The 17,028-nt window shown below is 50.6% G+C and overlaps 1 protein-coding gene across 2 annotated transcripts in view; it reads right to left on the bottom strand.

The window, feature by feature from the left end:
• Positions 1-495: 495 nt before the first annotated feature.
• LOC127037470 (claudin-3-like) overlaps positions 496-17,028 on the bottom strand; it is a 134,986-nt gene continuing 118,453 nt past the window's right edge. The window contains exons 3-4 of one of the 2 annotated variants that reach the window (XM_050929230.1): positions 2,958-3,780; positions 496-2,445 (exon numbers count right to left, since the gene is read on the bottom strand). In XM_050929230.1, the coding sequence (XP_050785187.1) occupies positions 1,061-1,705 (645 nt within the window). In that variant the 5' untranslated portion in view covers positions 1,706-2,445; positions 2,958-3,780 and the 3' untranslated portion in view covers positions 496-1,060. Of the gene's footprint in view, positions 2,446-2,957; positions 3,781-14,340; positions 14,397-17,028 lie in introns of those variants that run through there. The other variant, XR_007770373.1, reaches the window with a different exon arrangement.

Below are 17,028 nucleotides of genomic sequence, written 5' to 3'. Positions count from 1 at the left end.
TCCTAGATACAATAAAACCACTTGTATTTACACAGCCATCAAACCCGCAGATGGGTGCACCCAGCTCAGTATTGACCCAGAGCGCTTCACTGGCAGAAGGGTCTCCCCATCCCCCCAGCCCCACTCCCTGCCCAGGACCCTCTCCACACCTTTGCCAGATTTCTCCCCCCATTGCCATGCACCACCCCCATTCTCCAGCCTTGGCTTAGACTACTAAGATACGGCTTGTTTAGCCCTCTCCTTGGTGAGTAGGTGAGCGCCTGGCACCTGCCCTGCATGTTCCCCACCTCTCCCACAGGCCAGCGCAGAGCAGTGGGGCGTAAGTCAGAGATGACTCGGGAGAGAGCTCAGAGCCCTTTGGGGGCAGGGCATGGAGCCCACTGCCCTCCTCTGCTCTCTCTGCCCTCTCCCAACTCTGCTCTGAACGATGTGTCTCCCCTCTGCTCTATCCCTCGCAGAAAGGACAGGGTGGGTGGGGTGGGGTGCTCCCAGCCGTGCCTCAGAGAAAACTCCTGGGAGGTAGGGAAAAGGAGGGGGTCCTAACACCCAGGGCATAGCCAGTGCCAGCTGGGAGAGGCTGCTGGCACATTCAGCACAAATACCTCTTCACTCTAAGTTACCCTTCTGCTCCTCCCTGCCCTGGGGCCTGACTCTCAGGCAGAGTGTTTGCCAGGGTGCCAGCTGGAGGAATCTGTTGGGTTTGAGGGAGGAACGGAGCCCAGTGGGGTTTCTCCAGCCAGTGGGGATGAGGGTGTCTCAGAGCTGGGGTGTAATAGATCAAAGACAAAGTATCTACAAATAGAAATGAGAGTCTTATCAGGGTCTTGCTTCCCCTCGCCAGCAGCCCTGAGGGAGACGGAGCAGTTCCTCCTCCACCCAGCCCTTGGAATGACAATCAGTCTGGTGAGCAGCCAGCCAACCATTGTCCTTGGGGCAGCAAGCGGTGGCCATGTTCCCCAGGGGTCCTAAGGGCTACAAAGAGCAGTGAGGGAGGCAGTGAAGTCAGGAGCAGTCTGATGAATGGATCAGGGCAGGCAGGAGGGGTGCTCCGCTGCCTTCCTCACACGTAGTTCCTCTTGTCGTAGCTGGGTCCGGTGGATCGGGGAGCAGAGTAAGCCACCTTGCCTGCAATGTATTTCTCATCCTTGGGGGGACAAGAGCAGCAGAGCAGAGCCCCCCCAAACAGCTGCAGTGCTGCAGCTGCCCAGCCTATGTAGAGGGAGGCTCCCAGTTCCCGCTTCTGTGACTCCAACACCACAGGATTGTAGAAGTCGCGGATGATGGTGTTGGCTGACCAGCACACAGGGATGAGGGTCATGATCCCAGACAGCAAGAAGATCACCCCAGACACAATGGTGATCTTGGCCTTGGTGGTCTCATCTTCCACGCACCTGGTGCACTGCGCTCCGATGAGGGCAACCATGAGCCCCAGGATGGCCAGCACAATGGCGATCACCACCAGGGCGCGAGCAGCCTGCAGGTCCTGGGGCAGCGCCAGCATGGAGTCGTAGACCTTGCACTGCATCTGGCCCGTGCTCTGCACCACACAGTTCATCCACAGCCCCTCCCAGATGATCTGGGCTGTCACGATGTTGTTCCCGATGAAGGCCGTCACCCTCCACATGGGCAGTGCACAGCACAGGATGGCGCCCACCCAGCCCACCACCGACAGGGCCACCCCACCGATCTCCAGCCCCATCGACATGTTGCCACGCCCTAGGTACTTTCAAGGCAATGGCAGAAAGGGAGTGGGACTCCTTAGCTGGCAGCACCTGCGGGCACCTGTCGCTGTCTGTGTAAGCTCCAGAGGATCCGCTCACTCCTGAGTGCACCTGTGTCGGTGGCTGCCTTATATGAGTGAGTGGAGCCAGGGCTGGGCTGCATTACCTCAGTGCTGCTCACTCACGCAGGGGTGGGGTTTCACCATCGGACTCTTTCCCTTTCGCTGACTCCTCTGCCACCACCTCAGCCCCACTCCCCCTTTGTTTATGGAGATGGCATTGATGAGAGAGGAGAATGGGGGAGGAGGCAGGAGGTGGAGCCAGAACCCTTCCCCGCTGGGCCCTGAGTTCCAGCCTGCTGTTTTCATGGCCATCCCTGGTGACAGATGCTCGCTGGGCTGGTGCCAGGCAGACACAGTGCTAGGGATTAGGAGAAAGACTGGAGTGGATTCCTGTGCTACCTGGAAAGGGCCACCTGGGGGTGTCATCTCAGACTCCAGGGAGGACGCAGCAGACCCTGTAAAGGGCAGGAATAGGACACTCTGGTTTTAGTAGCTGCTCCTGTTCCAGGGTCAGAGTGGAGGCCATGAACTCAATGCTGTGTCCAGACTGATGAGGCCCACGGACGCATGCCCGAGCGTCCACTCCTCAGGCTCCAGGTGGCGACATGCAGCGGGAAAGCCACCAGCACCAAACCATCAGCCTGCACACCTGCCAGTGCCGACTGTCACAGACACACGCAATCAGTATCGATGCAGCAAAGCCCTGCCTCAAGGAGCCAGCCCTGGTGCAGTGGCCTCCTCCTGCTCTGTTGGTGTGGGCAGTGGTCCCAAAGGCCTGGGAGAACACACCAGCCCCATCCCACCGGGCTGAGCAAAGTCATGGATCTCCTTGCCTCTGGACAAGGGAGGAATTCTCTATTCTCTACCCCATCCACTTTCCCCTTCTCCTCTGGACTGGAAAATGTGAAAGGAAAAAAAAGCGAGATTGGGAGGGCGGGCTGGGGTGAGCGGATTTTAGGTGGGAAAGACCTGCTGGGCTGGAGACAGATGGAGATTATTTCCCTGTTCTTCCCCTTTGGAATTCTCTCCATCCTCCCTCAGGCACAGCTAGGGGAGCTGCTCTCCGCAAAGGGGACCAGTCTTCTATCCCACAGCCCAGGCTGAGTCCTTAATGTGCCTGTTTCTCCAAACATACCAACCAATTAACACCCCTGCCCGCCCCCCGCACTAATACCTGCTGCCTCCCTGCTGCCCCAGCCAACGTGTATAACCGACCGCGAGCTCCTCTCCCGAGGGCGTGGGGGGGCACTGGCAAGGATTCTGGCCATGAGCCCTGTCCTTCACTTGCTTGGGGGCTAGCATTCAGATGTGCCAGATCAAAGCTTCTTTCTCCACAGGACAATGGATCTCAAACCAGGATCACTCTGCAGCACAGGGCAGGACTGCCTGTTAACCAGGAGCACGAGAGAGAGCGGGGTGAACTGCACAAGAGCTGGAAACACAAAAGACAACCTGGCTGCATGTTAGCATGTAAAAGGGAAGGTTACGTGGGCGGGATGCCCCCACAGCAGGTAAAAGCACAGGATGACTCAGAGTCGGCCAGGCTCATGGGTTAGCAGTAGGAGGATGGGGAAAATGCCTGTCAATTGGTTCAGGGTGGGGATCCAGCAGCAGCTCTCTTGCTGTGAGTAACCTTATCCCACCATGGCGACCTCACTTCTGAAGTGCTAACACATCACTGGATTCTCAGCAGAGCTGGAGCCAGGCACTTTAATGTGGACTAACTCAAGTTGACCTGCAACAAATGTCAAGTGGATGCCAGTCCTCAGCATTTACAGCATTGAGACAGGCCCTTATGACTGCTCCTGTCTAAGCCACCCATGTTTCAAAGCCCTTGTCATAATGGACACAGCTGTCAGCTCTGGATCATAGAATCATAGAATCTCAGGGTTGGAAGGAATCTCAGGAGATTATCGAGTTCCACCCCCTGCTCAAAGCAGGACCAACCCCAACTAAATCATCCCAGCCAGGGCTTTGTCAAGCCAGGCCTTAAAAACCTCTAAGGAAGGAGATTCCACAACCTCCTTAGGGAACCCATTCCAGTGCTTCGCCACCGTCCTAGTGAAATAGTGTTTCCTAATATCCAACCTAAACCTCCCCACTGCAACTTGAGACCATTACTCCTTGTTCTGTCATCTGCTACCACTGAGAACAGTCTAGATTCATCCTCTTTGGAACCCCCTTTCAGGTAGTTGAAAGCAGCTATCAAATCCCCCCTCATTCTTCTCTTCTGCAGACTAAACAATCCCAGTTCCCTCAGTCCCTCCTCATAAGTCATGTGCTCCAGCCCCCTAATCATTTTTGTTGCCCTCTGCTGGACTCTCTCCAATTTTTCCACATCCTTCTTGTAGTGTGGGGCCCAAAACTGGACACAGTACTCCAGATGAGGCCTCACCAATGTCGAACAGAGGGGAGCAAACACGTCCCTCGATCTGCTGGCAATGCCCCTACTTATACAGCCCAAAATGCTGTTAGCCTTCTTGGCAACAAGGGCATGCTGTCGACTCATATCCAGAGTCTCATCCACTGTAACCCCTAGGTCCTTTTCTGCAGAACTGCTGCATAGCCACTCAAGGAATAACACATCCACTGCTTTCCGTCCATCCACAGAACCAGTTATCTCATCACAGAAGGCAATTAGGTTAGTCAGGCATGACTTGGCCTTGGTGAATCCACAAAGAGTGCTAAGCATTGCCACGCTGAATTGTAGGTGGCTTGAAAATCCCTGGAACACACTGCCATCCACTCAGCCTGCATCCCCCGCCCATGCTTCCTGTATAACACATGGAGAGAGAGGGACAAAAGCCACAAAAGCATGCTAGGTGGGGATAGCCAATGGGGGAGGTGTATCCTAAGCCACAGCCCTTTCTCAGAGGTGGGTGCCTAAGTCCAGGCTACGGTGACCAAATGTCCTGATTTTATAGGAACAGTCCTGATTTTAGGGACTTTTTCTTATATAGGCACCTATTAACCCCCACCCCGTGTCCCGATTTTTTTACACTTGCTATCTGGTCACTCTAGTCTGGGCTGCAGGGAGGTTACTGGTCCCTGAACAGGGATGTGCAGCCCAAGGGGTTCCTTATGAGAATGAGACAGGAACCTGCCTCACTCCCCACAAAACGGCCAGAGGAGGAAGTGGTGCCACTGCCACCTTACAGCTTTTATCCCAGGGGTCAGTGCACTGGCCTGTGATGTGGGTGACTCAGGTTCAATACCCCCTCTGCCAGAAGGGGGAAAGGGATTTGAACAGGAGTCTCAGGGGGTGGGGATTGGAAGAACTGAAAAACACATGAACAAACACCTTAGGTTTGAATGAAATAAGATGGATCAATTAAGTGTACTCACATTTTTAAAAAAAAAAAGTTCAGAAATGCTGCAGAAACTGGAAAAGGTTTAAACAAGAATTTGATTAATTTTTGAGGACACTGGGATCTGCTCACTAGGAAGATGAACAAAAGATTGTCATCTTTTGGAGTATTGCAGGTACTGAAGCAATTTTGTTACATAATTCATTTCAGCTTAACGTTAGGGAACAAGCTAGCCATGAGTTTTTCTTTAAAAAAATGCTGTTTACCAGAAAGAAATGAAACATTTGAAAGATTTCAGTTCCACTAGAGAAATCAAATGGAGGAAGAGACTTCTGAATAATTTTAACAGATGTAAAGATAAGAAGTCGGACATGTAATTTCCAGGGTCAATCTGAGTCAATGATAGGAAATCAAATTGTGATGCCCATCAAAATATCAGTGTTAAAAAAAAAGACTGTTAGAAGAGCCAGATCTAAATCTGGAAAAAGCAGTGAGAATTTGCCAAACTGATAAACTTAATCAACACGGATTTCACCTTTTAGAAAGAAAACAGACTGATGTGAATATAGACTTAATAAGCAAAAGGAAAGAACAAGACTATGGAGAAAAACTGAGTGAAAGTCTTAAAGGTAAAACATCTGAACATATGAAAAAATGTTCTAGATGTGGAAGGAAGCACCAATGTAAACAATATCCAGCATATGGTCAAACCTGTCATATATGCAAGAAACAGAATCATTCTTCAAACGTTTGTAAATGGAGAAGTCTGGAAAAACTCAGAAGAAATACATTTCATTCAAAATTCCCGAATAAGGAATACAGAGCTGATATTACATATGCAGAAAATTTGTTTCTGGTTATTTTGAAACAGAGTCACTCTGTAACTACAAGGAGGATTGGACAGTTACTCTGTCTATTGATGGAATATTTATTTCATATGTAATAGATAGAGGTGCACAAGCTAATGTAATGTCAGAAGAAGTTATAAAATATCTAAAAGTAAAACCTGTAGTTAGAAATACATATTAATTTACAATCTTATAGTACTAAAAAATTCCTGCTATGAGTATTTGTGAATTACAGGTCATAGTTAAAGATAATTTAGAAAACATAAGATTTGTAGTAGTTAAGTTTCTACTTCAGGTTTAGAAGCACTAAATCTATTTGGTAAAATTCAGACTGTTCAGGGCTCTGAAACACTGGAACTAGAACATCAATTTACAGAGTTATTCCCTGGCATTGGTGACTTGGATACAATGTATAAAATAGAGTTAAATGAAACAAAGAAACCAGTTATACAGGCAACTAGAAAAATATTATTCACTTGAAGAGACAGGGTACAAAAGGAAGAGGAAATGATAGTTAATTTAGATATAATTAAAACAGTGGGAGAGCCCACTGAATGGGTGAATCCATTAGTAATAACAGAAAAAAAATGGATTCTTACCTTTATGCTTAGACCCAAGAGCCTTAAATGAGTATGTTAAAAGGAAACATTTAAAATACTTACCAGAGAAGAAATATTTGGACAAATGTCAGGAGCTGTCACAGAGTGCGGTGGAGTCCAGTCCTGCACCCCTCTTCCTGGTACTCACAGTGACTCTCAGCCAGCCAGTAAAACAGAAGGTTTATTGGACAACAGGAATGCAGGTTACAGCAGAGCCTGGAGGCCCACCCAGGACCCCCCAGTCGAGTCCTTCTCGGGGTTCACGGCGCTTGGATCCCAGCATAGGATTCCCTGAATTCCCATCACCCAGCCCAAAACTGAAACTGAACTGCCCCTCCTCCAGCCAGCCAATTCCTTTGTCCAGCTTCCTGGGCTCAGGTGCTAACCCCCTCCCCGCTACCTGGCTCAGGTTACAGGCTTAAAAATCCTGTCCCTCACCTGAAGACATCCCCAGCTCTCCCATCCCCCATGCAGACAGTCCCTACTCCATCACATCTCTCCCCCCTTCGAGACTGAACTGAGCGGGGTCACTCTGCCCAGTGACCTGGGGAAGTTCAGGGCCCCCTCTCCGGGACAATGCGTCCGCTATCAGGTTGGCACTTCCCTTCGCATGGACCACGTCCATGTCATAGTTCTGCAGGAGCAGGCTCCACCTCAGGAGCTTGGCATTAGCTCCTTTCATCTAGTGCAGCCAGGTCAGGGGAGAGTGGTCGGTGTACATGGTGAAGTGTCACCCAAAGAGATATGGCTCCAGTTTCTTAAGGGCCCACACCATGGCCAGGCATTCCTTCTCGATGGCCGCGTAGTTCTGCTCCCGGGGTAGCAACTCAGGTACACGATGGGGTGTCTCTGCCCCTTTTCATCCTCCTGCATTAACACTGCCCTCAGTCCCGTGTCTGAGGCATCAGTGAACACCATAAAGGGCTTATCACAGTCTGGGTTTTCCAGAACTGGGCCACTAAGCAGAGCCTCCTTCAGCGCCCGGAGAGCCTGCTGGCACTGCTCGGTCCAGACCACCTTGTCTGGCTTCCCCTTCTTGCACAGCTCAGTGAGGGGGGTGGCCATGGCGCTAAAGTGGGGCACGAACCTTCGATAGTACCCTGCCATCCCAATAAAGGCCTGGACCTGCTTTTTGGTTTGGGGCCAGTCTCTGATCACCTCCACCTTGGCTGGTTCCAGCTTTAGGCAGCCGCTCCCCACCTGATGGCCCAGGTAAGATACTTCAGCCATCCCCATCTTGCACTTCTCAGCCTTTCCCGTTAACCCAGCCTCCTGGAGTCAGTTCAGCACTTGTTTAACCTGGGACACGTGGTTCTCCCAGATCTGGCTAAAGACACAGATGTTTTCAATATACGCAATGGCAAAACTCTACATCCCCATCAGTAGCTGGTCCACCAGGTGCTGGAAGGTGGCCGGTGCTCCCTTGAGGCTGAAAGGCAGGGTGAGAAACTCGTAGAGCCCCAGAGGGGTGATAAAGGCTGATTTCAGCCTGGCATCTGCGTCTAGTGGCACCTGCCAGTAGCCCTTTGTAAGATCCATGGTGGTGAGGTACCGAGCACCTCCAGCTTGTCTAGGAGCTCGTCAGGCCTGGGCATGGGGTAGGCATCAGACACGGTGATGGCATTGAGCTTTCGATAGTCCACACAGAACCGGATCGACCCATCCCTTCTGGGGACCAGCACCACAGGCGAGGCCCAAGGGCTGGAAGACGGCTGGATCACCCCCAAAGCCAGCATGTCCCTGACCTCTCTTTCTAGGTCCTGGGCAGTTTTCCCGGTGACCCGAAAAGGGGAGCATCTTATAGGGGGATGTGATCCGGTCTCCACCTGGTGGACAGTCAAATTAGTGCGTTCAGGCTGGTTGGAAAACAACTATCGGTACAGATGCAGCACCCCTCTGATCTCAGCGTGCTGGGCCTGGGTCAGCTGATCAGAGAGGGGAATCACCTCCAGGGGGGAACCAGCTTTTGTTCCAGAGAATAGATCCACTGAAGGGTTATTTCCCTGCTCCTCCCAATGTCCACACACGGCCAACACCACATTCCCCCTGTCATAGTATGGCTTCATCATATTCACATGGTACACCTGGCGGTGATGAGCTCGGTTTGACAGCTCCACCACATAGTTTACCTCATTTAGTTGCTTGACAACCTTGAAAGGCCTTTCCCAGGCTGCCTGGAGTTTGTTTTTCCTCACGGGGATGAGAACCATCACCTGATCCCCGGTGGCGAAGGCACGGGCCTGCGCCGTGCGGTCATACCAGACCTTCTGCTTCCTCTGGGCTCGGGCTAGATTCTCCCTGGCCAGGCCCATGAGCTCGGCAAGTCTTTCCCGGAAGGTCAGGACATACTCCACCACTGACTCTCCATCGGGAGTCGTCTTCCCCTCCCATTCGTCTCTCATCAGATCCAGGGGCCCCCTTACCCGCCTTCCATATAACAATTCGAAAGGCAAAAACCCAGTAGACTCCTGGGGTACCTCCCTGTACGCGAACAGCAGGTGAGGTAAGTAGTTGTCCCAGTCCTGCGGGTGCTGGTTCATAAATGTTTTTAGCATCATCTTTAGCGTCCCATTGAATCTTTCCACTAACCCGTTGGACTGGGGATGATACACTGAGACCCAGTTGTGCTGGACCCCACATTTCTCCCACAAGCACCGGAGCAGGGTCGACATGAAGTTGGACTCCTGGTCCGTTAAGACTTCCTTGGGGAACCCCACCCGGCTGAAAATAGTCAGCAGCGCATCTGCCGTGGTGTCTGCTTCGATAGAGGACAAGGCCACCGCCTCGGGGTAGCGAGTGGCAAAATCTACCACTCCCAGGATGTATTTCTTCCCCAACCGGGTCGCCCTGCTGAGAGGTCCCACTATGTCCATGGCCACCTTCTGGAAAGGTTCTTCTATGATGGGTAAAGTCCTCAAAGCCACTTTCCGCTTGTCCCGGGCCTTCCCCACCCTCTGGCAGGGGTCACAGGATTGGGAGTACTGTTGGACCTGGGTAAAGACCCCAGGCCAGTAAAAGTTCTGTAGCAGCCTCTGCCTGGTGCGCCGGATTCCCTGGTGCCCTGCGAGAGGGATGTCATGGGCCAGGTACAGTAGCTTGTGGCGAAACTTGTGGGGAACCACCAGCTGCCTCCTGATCCCCCATGACTCCACTTCCCCTGGGGGAGCCCATTCTCGGTACAGGAACCCCTTCTCCCACAGGAACCTCTCCTTGCAACCTCTCCTCATGGACTGTACCGCACTGAGGTCGGCCAGGTCCCTTGGCCTCCACAAGGAGGGATCTTTCTGCAACTCGGCCTGGAACTCAGCAGCTGGGACAGGGATGGGGACCTGCTCTCTCTCATCGGCTGGGTCTGAGGGCGCAGCCTCTCTGAGCCGTGTCCCTGGGCGTTCCCTCCCCACCAGGTTAGGGTCCTGCGCCTCGGGCAGAGTACTTTCCCCGTTGTCAGGGGGCAGTGCCCTGCGCTGACTCTGACTATGGGTCATGACCAGAGCACCTCAGGCGTTACTTGGCCAGACCTCCAGGTCCCCCCCCCCATTAACACTTCTGTGGGCAAATATGGGTGTACCCCCACGTCCTTGGGGCCTTCCTTGGCCCCCACTTCAGGTGTACCCTCGCCACGGGCACCTTGAATGGGGTCCCGCCCACGCCCATCAGGGTCAGGCAGGTGTTGGGCACCATCCGATCTGAGACCACCACCTCGGGCTGGGCCAGCATCACCTCTGTGCCCCTGTCCCAGTACCCAGTGACCTTCCTCCCATCTACCTCCAGGGAAACCAGGCACTCTCTCCGGAGGGGCAGCCCCATGCTCACCCTGTAAACCAAAAACTCGGAGCCTGGAGCATCCAGCCCCCCAGAGGAGCTGACCTGGGGCCCTCCTCCCTCCTTTGCAGGTGGTACGCGGCCAGCCGCCCTTTCCTGCAAACGCTGCCCCTCATCCGGCTGGGTCTCTACCAAGTTAACCCGGTGTGGGGTCGGTCTGCTCAGTCTGTCCTTGAGTCTGGGGCACTGGGACCATATGTGGCCCCTCTGGCCACACTGATAGCAGCTCATGTCCCGTTGGTCCCCTTGAACCGATCGGTTGTCCCTGACGCTGGGCGTTCCCCTTGGGAGGGGGTTCTCCCTATTCCCCCTTTGGGAGGTCCCAGGATGACTCTCTCTCTGCATCGCGGTAGGCCTGTTCCTTTGAGACTCCCCCCTGCCACCCCCCGACCGGCTCTTCACAAACTCATCAGCCAGCTGCCCTGCATGTAGCGGGTTCTCTGGCTTTTGGTCCCTCAACCACAGCCTCAGGTCGGATGGGCACCGCTCATACAGTTGCTCCAGTACCAGTAGTTTAACCAGGTCCCCCTTCATCTGGGCCCCAACTGCCCACTTGCTGGCGTATCCCTCCATGCGGACGGCTAGCTGCAGATATGAGACCTCAGGGGTATTATACTGACTCCGGAAACTTTCCCGGTACATCTCAGGAGTCAGCCCAAACTCGCGCAGCAGGGCCTGCTTGAATAGTTCGTAGTTCCCTTTTTCCTCCTCTCCCAGCTGGCGGTACAATGCCACGGCCTTGGGGTCCAGTACGGGGGTGAGAACCTGGAGCCTGTCCACAGGATCTACCTGGTGCAGCTAGCAGGCCATCTCAAAGGCATCCAGGAAGTCATCCATGTCCTCCCCCTCCTTACACTGGGCCAGGATGCACTTATCAAAGCTCCGCACAGTCCTGGGCACCCCCTCACTCATCGCAGCGGGGGCCCCGCTGCCCCTCAGCCTCACCAGTTCCAGCTCATGATGACGCTGTTGCTCTTTCTCCTCCAGTTCCCACTGTCTTTGTCTCTCCTCATGTTCCCTCTGTCTCGCTTCATGTTCCCTCTGTCTCTCTTTCTCCTCCTGGTCATGTTCTCTCTGTTTCTCATGATCCTCCAGCTCTCTCAGTTTTAGCTCTCTCTCCCATGCCAACCACTTGTGCTCCACGGATGCCGAGCGTCGCCAGGACGATCCTCTGCGGGGGGTGGTGGTGAGCTTCGCCAGGAGGATCCCCTGCTGGCCTGGGGGGTCATGGTGCCCTCGGTAGCCACTGGGCTCCTCCCCGCCCTTCCCCTAGGCATAGGAAGGGAGGGTCTCAGGAAGCCCTCAGCCGCGGGCTGACCACTCCCAGCTGGGACAGACACTGGTGCCTGCGCTGCATCTGCCAGGCTGCTTCCCTCAGAGACAGGGATCAGTTCATTCAAGCGATCTCCCTCCTCCAGCTGGGCAATCAGCTGGTCTTTGGTGAGCCTCCCTCTGCGCAGCCCCCTCTGCTTGCACAGCTCCACCAGGTCGCACTTGCGCCGCTGGGCATACATCGTCCTGCTGGCCACTCACAGGCCGGGGTGCTTGTCGCTCCCCACGGTTTCCAGGGAGATCCCCTAGTGCACCAGCCCTTCTCGAGGTCACCACCTCTCTGCCAGAGTCAAGCTGCAGACTCCTCCGCCCCTGGGACCACTCACTGCAATCCCCTGGGGGACCCTGTTACTGCAAAGTCCTTCTCACTGGGCACACGCTCCCAGGGGTTAATCACCCCTGAAGTCGTCCCTTCGTTTTACTGCTCCCCAGTCACTTACTGCAGGAAGCGCCGTCCACAGGGTGCGGTATATCCCACTGCTCCCACCAGTTGTCACGGAGTGTGGGGGAGTCCGGCCCTGCACCCCTCTTCCTGGGACTCACAGTGACTCTCAGCCAGCCAGTAAAACAGAAGGTTTATTGGACAACAGGAATGCAGGTTACAGCAGGACCCCCCAATCGAGTCCTTTTCGGGGTTCAGGGTGCTTGGATCCCAGCATAGGATCCCCTGAATTCCCATCACCCAGCCCAAAACTGAAACTGAACTGCCCCTCCTCCAGCCGGCTGATTCCTTTTTCCAGCTTCCCGGGCCAAGGTGCTAACCCCCTCCCCCCTACCTGGCTCAGGTTACAGGCTTAAAAATCCTGTCCCTTACCTAAAAAAAAATCCTGTCCCTCACCTAAAGACATCCCCAGCTCTCCCATCCCCCACACAGACAGACCCTACTCCATCACAGGAGCAAAATACTTTTCTTCTTTCAATGCTTTGAATGGATTTTGGCAAATAGCGTTAGAGCAGGAAAGTCAATTGCTATGTACATTTAACACAGCTACTGGTTTAAAAGATTACCTTTTGGATTATGCTCAGTTCCAGGGGCATTTCACAGAGCAATACAAAAGAGTTTTGAAGCTATAGATGGCAGCACATGTACACAGATGATCTAATAATATGGGGAAGAACTTTTAACAGCATGATATAAGATTAACTCAAGCAATATCTGGAGCAAAAGAAGCAGGACTGAAACTTCAATGTAAATGTAGAGTGCAAGAATGAATGTTTCTAGGAAAAAAGCTGCCCAGTCAGGGATTACAGACTAATCCACGCTAAATACAAGCCACTGATAATATTGCTTACCCAGAAGAGAAGGAGTTGGTCATTACGAAATTTTGGGGGTATGGCTAATTTTGTAGGAAAACACATACCTAACCTAGCAGAAAAAACATCAAATACAAGGGCTTTACTTTGTAAAACTAATCAGTGGAAATGGGACACACAACATCAACAGTAATTTAGGCAGTTTAAGCAACTTAATAAAAACAGCTCCAGTATTCAAATGATTTGATAGTAGCAGACTTACAAAATTGCCTTCAGATGCATCCAAACAAGGCCTAGGAGCAGTTCTGTTGCAGAAGTGTGGTGATCTATGGAAACTAGTTGCTTATGCATCCAGCACAATGTCAAACCGGAATGTCAGTTAGAGAAAGAGGCTCAGACAGAGAAGGAGGTTTGGCATTGGTTTTTGCATACCAAAAATGTCACATATGGTAGATCAGTATGGGCAGAAACAGATCATAAACCATCAGTTCATATTTTAAAAAGGAACATGACAGACAGATCTCCTCAGATACAAAGATTATATTTTCAATTGTATTTATATTATTTAAAATTAGAAAGTCAGCCAGGCAAATCATTAATTCTTGCTGATACTCTTTCTAAAGCTTATGATGTAACCAACGTAATGGAAGAAAGAGATGTGGTACATATAGTTGTACTTAAAATATTTCCTATGTCAGAAAGTGTATGAGAAGAAATTGAACAAGCAACTACACTGGACGACTATAAAGGTTTATTACATCTATTGAAAAAGGATACAATAAAAAGATACCAGAGCCATATTATCAAATTATTCACAATTTATCAGTAATTGAAGACATTTTGTTTAAGAGTAATAGAGAGTAATTTCCTTAGGGCTAACAACAGAGATATTGAAACACATACATGAGGGACATTTAGGCACAGAAAAACGTAAACACTGTGCAAGAGAGGTTTTGTATTGGCCACAAATGAACCCAAACATAAAGGATTACATAAAAGAATGTGATGTGTCAAAATGTAGAAATGCTCAGTCTAAACCATCTATGGCATTTCTTCAGGAAAACTTAAGACCTTGATCATAGGTTTAGATCTATTTTAATATAAAGGACATGCATGTGGGATAATTCTTGATTGTTTTTCACATTTTCCGGAAATATCTATATTAGAAAACACATGAACCAAACGGTCATGAATAAAACTAAATCAATTTTTGCAAGGCATGGCATTGCCGATATGATAATGACTGATAATGGACCTCAGTTTCACAGTCAAGAATTTAAAAGTTTTGTCATAGCATATTATCACATTTCAAACATATTACATAGAATCATAGAAGATTAGGGTTGGAAGAGACTTCAGGAGGTCATCTAGTGCAACTCCCTGCTCAAAGCAGGACCAACCCCAACTAAATCATCCCAGCCAGGGCTTTGTCAAGCCAGGCCTTAAAAACCTCTAAGGAAGGAGATTTCACCACCTCCCCAGGAAACCCATTCCAGTGCTTCACCACTCTCTTAGTGAAATAGTTTTTCCTAATATCCAACCTGAACCTCCCCACTGCAACTTGAGACCATTACTCCTTGTTCTGTCATCTGCCACCACTGATAACAGTCTAGCTCCATCATCTTTGGAATCCCCTTTCAGGTAGTTGAAAGCAGCCATCAAATCCCACCTCACTCTTCTCTTTTGCAGACTAAATAAGCCCAGTTCCCTCAGCCTGTTCTCGTACGTCATGTGCTCCAACCCCCTAATCATTTCCGTTGCCCTCTGCCGGACTCTCTCCAGTTTGTCCACATCCCTTCCATAGTGTGGGGACCAAAACTGGACACAATACTCCAGGTGTGGCCTCACAAGTGCCAAATAGAGGGGAATAATCACTTCCCTCGATCTGCTGGCAATGCTCCTACTAATGCAGCCCAATATGCTGTTGGCCTTCTTGGCAACAAGGGCACACTGCTGACTCATATCCAGCTTCTCATCCACTGTAATCCCCAGGTCCTTTTCTGCAGAACTGCTGCTTAGCCAGTTGGTCCCCAGCCTGTAGCAGTGAATGGGTTTCTTCTTTCCTAAGTGCAGGACTTTGCACTTGTCCTTGTTGAACGTCATCAGATTTGTTTTGGCCCAATCCTCTAATTTGTCAATCCTCCAGCATAAGTACCTCTCCATCCAGTTTAGTGTCATCTGTGAACTTGCTGAGGGTGCAGTCCACACCATCATCCAAATAATTAATAAAGACATTGAACAGAACCAGCCCTAGGACTGACCCCTGGGGCAGACCGCTTGATATCGGCTGCCAACTAGACATCAAGCCAGTGATCACTACTTGTTGAGTCCGACAATCTGTCCAGCTTTCTATCCATCTTATAGTCCACTCATCCAATCCATATTTCTTTAACTTGTTGGCAAGAATAATGTGGGAGACCGTATCAAAATCTTTGCTAAAGTCAAGATATACCATGTCCACTGTTTTCCCCATATCCACAGAGCCAGTTATCTCACCATAGAAGGCAATCAGGTTGTTCAGGCATGACTTGTCCTTGGTGAATCCATGTTGACTGTTCCTGATCATCTTCCTCTCCTCCAAGTTCTTCAAAATGGATTCCTTGCAATCCTTGGATGCACAAATAAGGGACCAATAGTCCTTCTAGCCCAGTATCCTGTCTCCTGACAGTGGCCAATGCCAGATGCTTCAATGGGAATGAACAGAATAGATCTGTTATCAAATGATCTGTCCTGTCATCCAGTTCCAGCATCTAGCAGTCAGTGGTTTAGGGCCACCCAGAGTAGGGGGTGGCGTCCCTGATCATCTTGGCTAATAGCAGTTGATGGACCTGTCCTCCAGGAACTTATGTAATTATTTTGTGAACCTCGTTATACTTTTCATTTTCATAACATCGCCAGGCAATGACTTGCACAGGTTAACTGTGCGTTGTGTGAAGAAATTCTTCTTATTGTTTGTTTTAAAGCAGCTGCCTATTAATTTCACTGGGACCCCTGGTTTTCTCCACATCATGATTTTATAGACTTCTATCATATCCTAAGTTCCCTCTAAGCTGCGCAGCCGGCTGGCTGCCCAGCAGGCTATCAAGGGCTGTGCACTTCAGGTGTTCCTCCCTGCACTGCTGCGCTGCTCCTGCCTTCTGCCTTGGAGCCCTGGCCAGCCTCTCCCGGGAGCCTCTTGCTTGCCGTTCAGATCCAGAGAGATGTTGTTTTAGTTTTTTGACTGGTCGATGCATTTCATAATTTTTATTTCTCTCTTATGCTTACATTTAATACTTTGAGTAGTGAATTCTAAAATGCCTAACCTGTCCTGCTGGAGTAATTATCACCTATGGTAACTTTAAAAAAAATTATATCTAGGTTTTTTTGTTTCTACTGGTGGTGCAGATCCACACATTACCTTGATATGGTACACATAACAAAAACCAAGCTGAACAGTTCCAGTCTTTTAAATGTCTCCTCATACAGAAGCTGTTCCATACCTCTAACCATTTGTGTTGCTCTTCTCTCTACTTTTCCATTTCTAATATAGCTTTTTTTGAGATGAGGGCAGCCAGAACCGCATGTGGTATTTAAGGGTATCTCAAGTAGGAGCAGAGAGGTGATTTTACCTCTGTATTTGAAACTGGTGCCAAAACTGCTGGAATCCTTGCGGTGTTTAGATGCTGCTTGTGATTATTAGAACTGGGAGCACTGGCTGCTGGGAGTCTGAAAGTACGGGAAACAGGGAGGAGGGGGAGGAGTTGAGGAGGCTGAGTGAGAGTTACAGAGGGTGCAGCTGGAGCTTGGTACAGAGGTTTCCACTGTAAAAATAAAGTCTTAGTGAAGTTTGTTAGTACCTTGCCTGCTTGATACAATATTCTGGCAACAAGGATGGGATCTTCTGCCTCTGAACCCACCTGCACCCTTTCTGCAAAGCCCAGCAAGCCTTCAATTGCTTTTACTGTCTGGATCCATATGTTTGAGACTTATCTGCTTGCAATCAGTGCTACAGCGATTTCTGAAGTAAGAAAGCATGCTCTGCTAATCCACTGCCTTGGAGCAGAAAGGCAGCGTATATTTTACACTTTTCCCCTTGCAAATGA

This window comes from Gopherus flavomarginatus, chromosome 19 (assembly GCF_025201925.1).
Source record: "Gopherus flavomarginatus isolate rGopFla2 chromosome 19, rGopFla2.mat.asm, whole genome shotgun sequence".
In the NCBI taxonomy this organism is placed as follows: Eukaryota; Metazoa; Chordata; order Testudines; family Testudinidae; genus Gopherus; species Gopherus flavomarginatus.
This window is presented reverse-complemented; position numbering and strand designations above follow the sequence as displayed.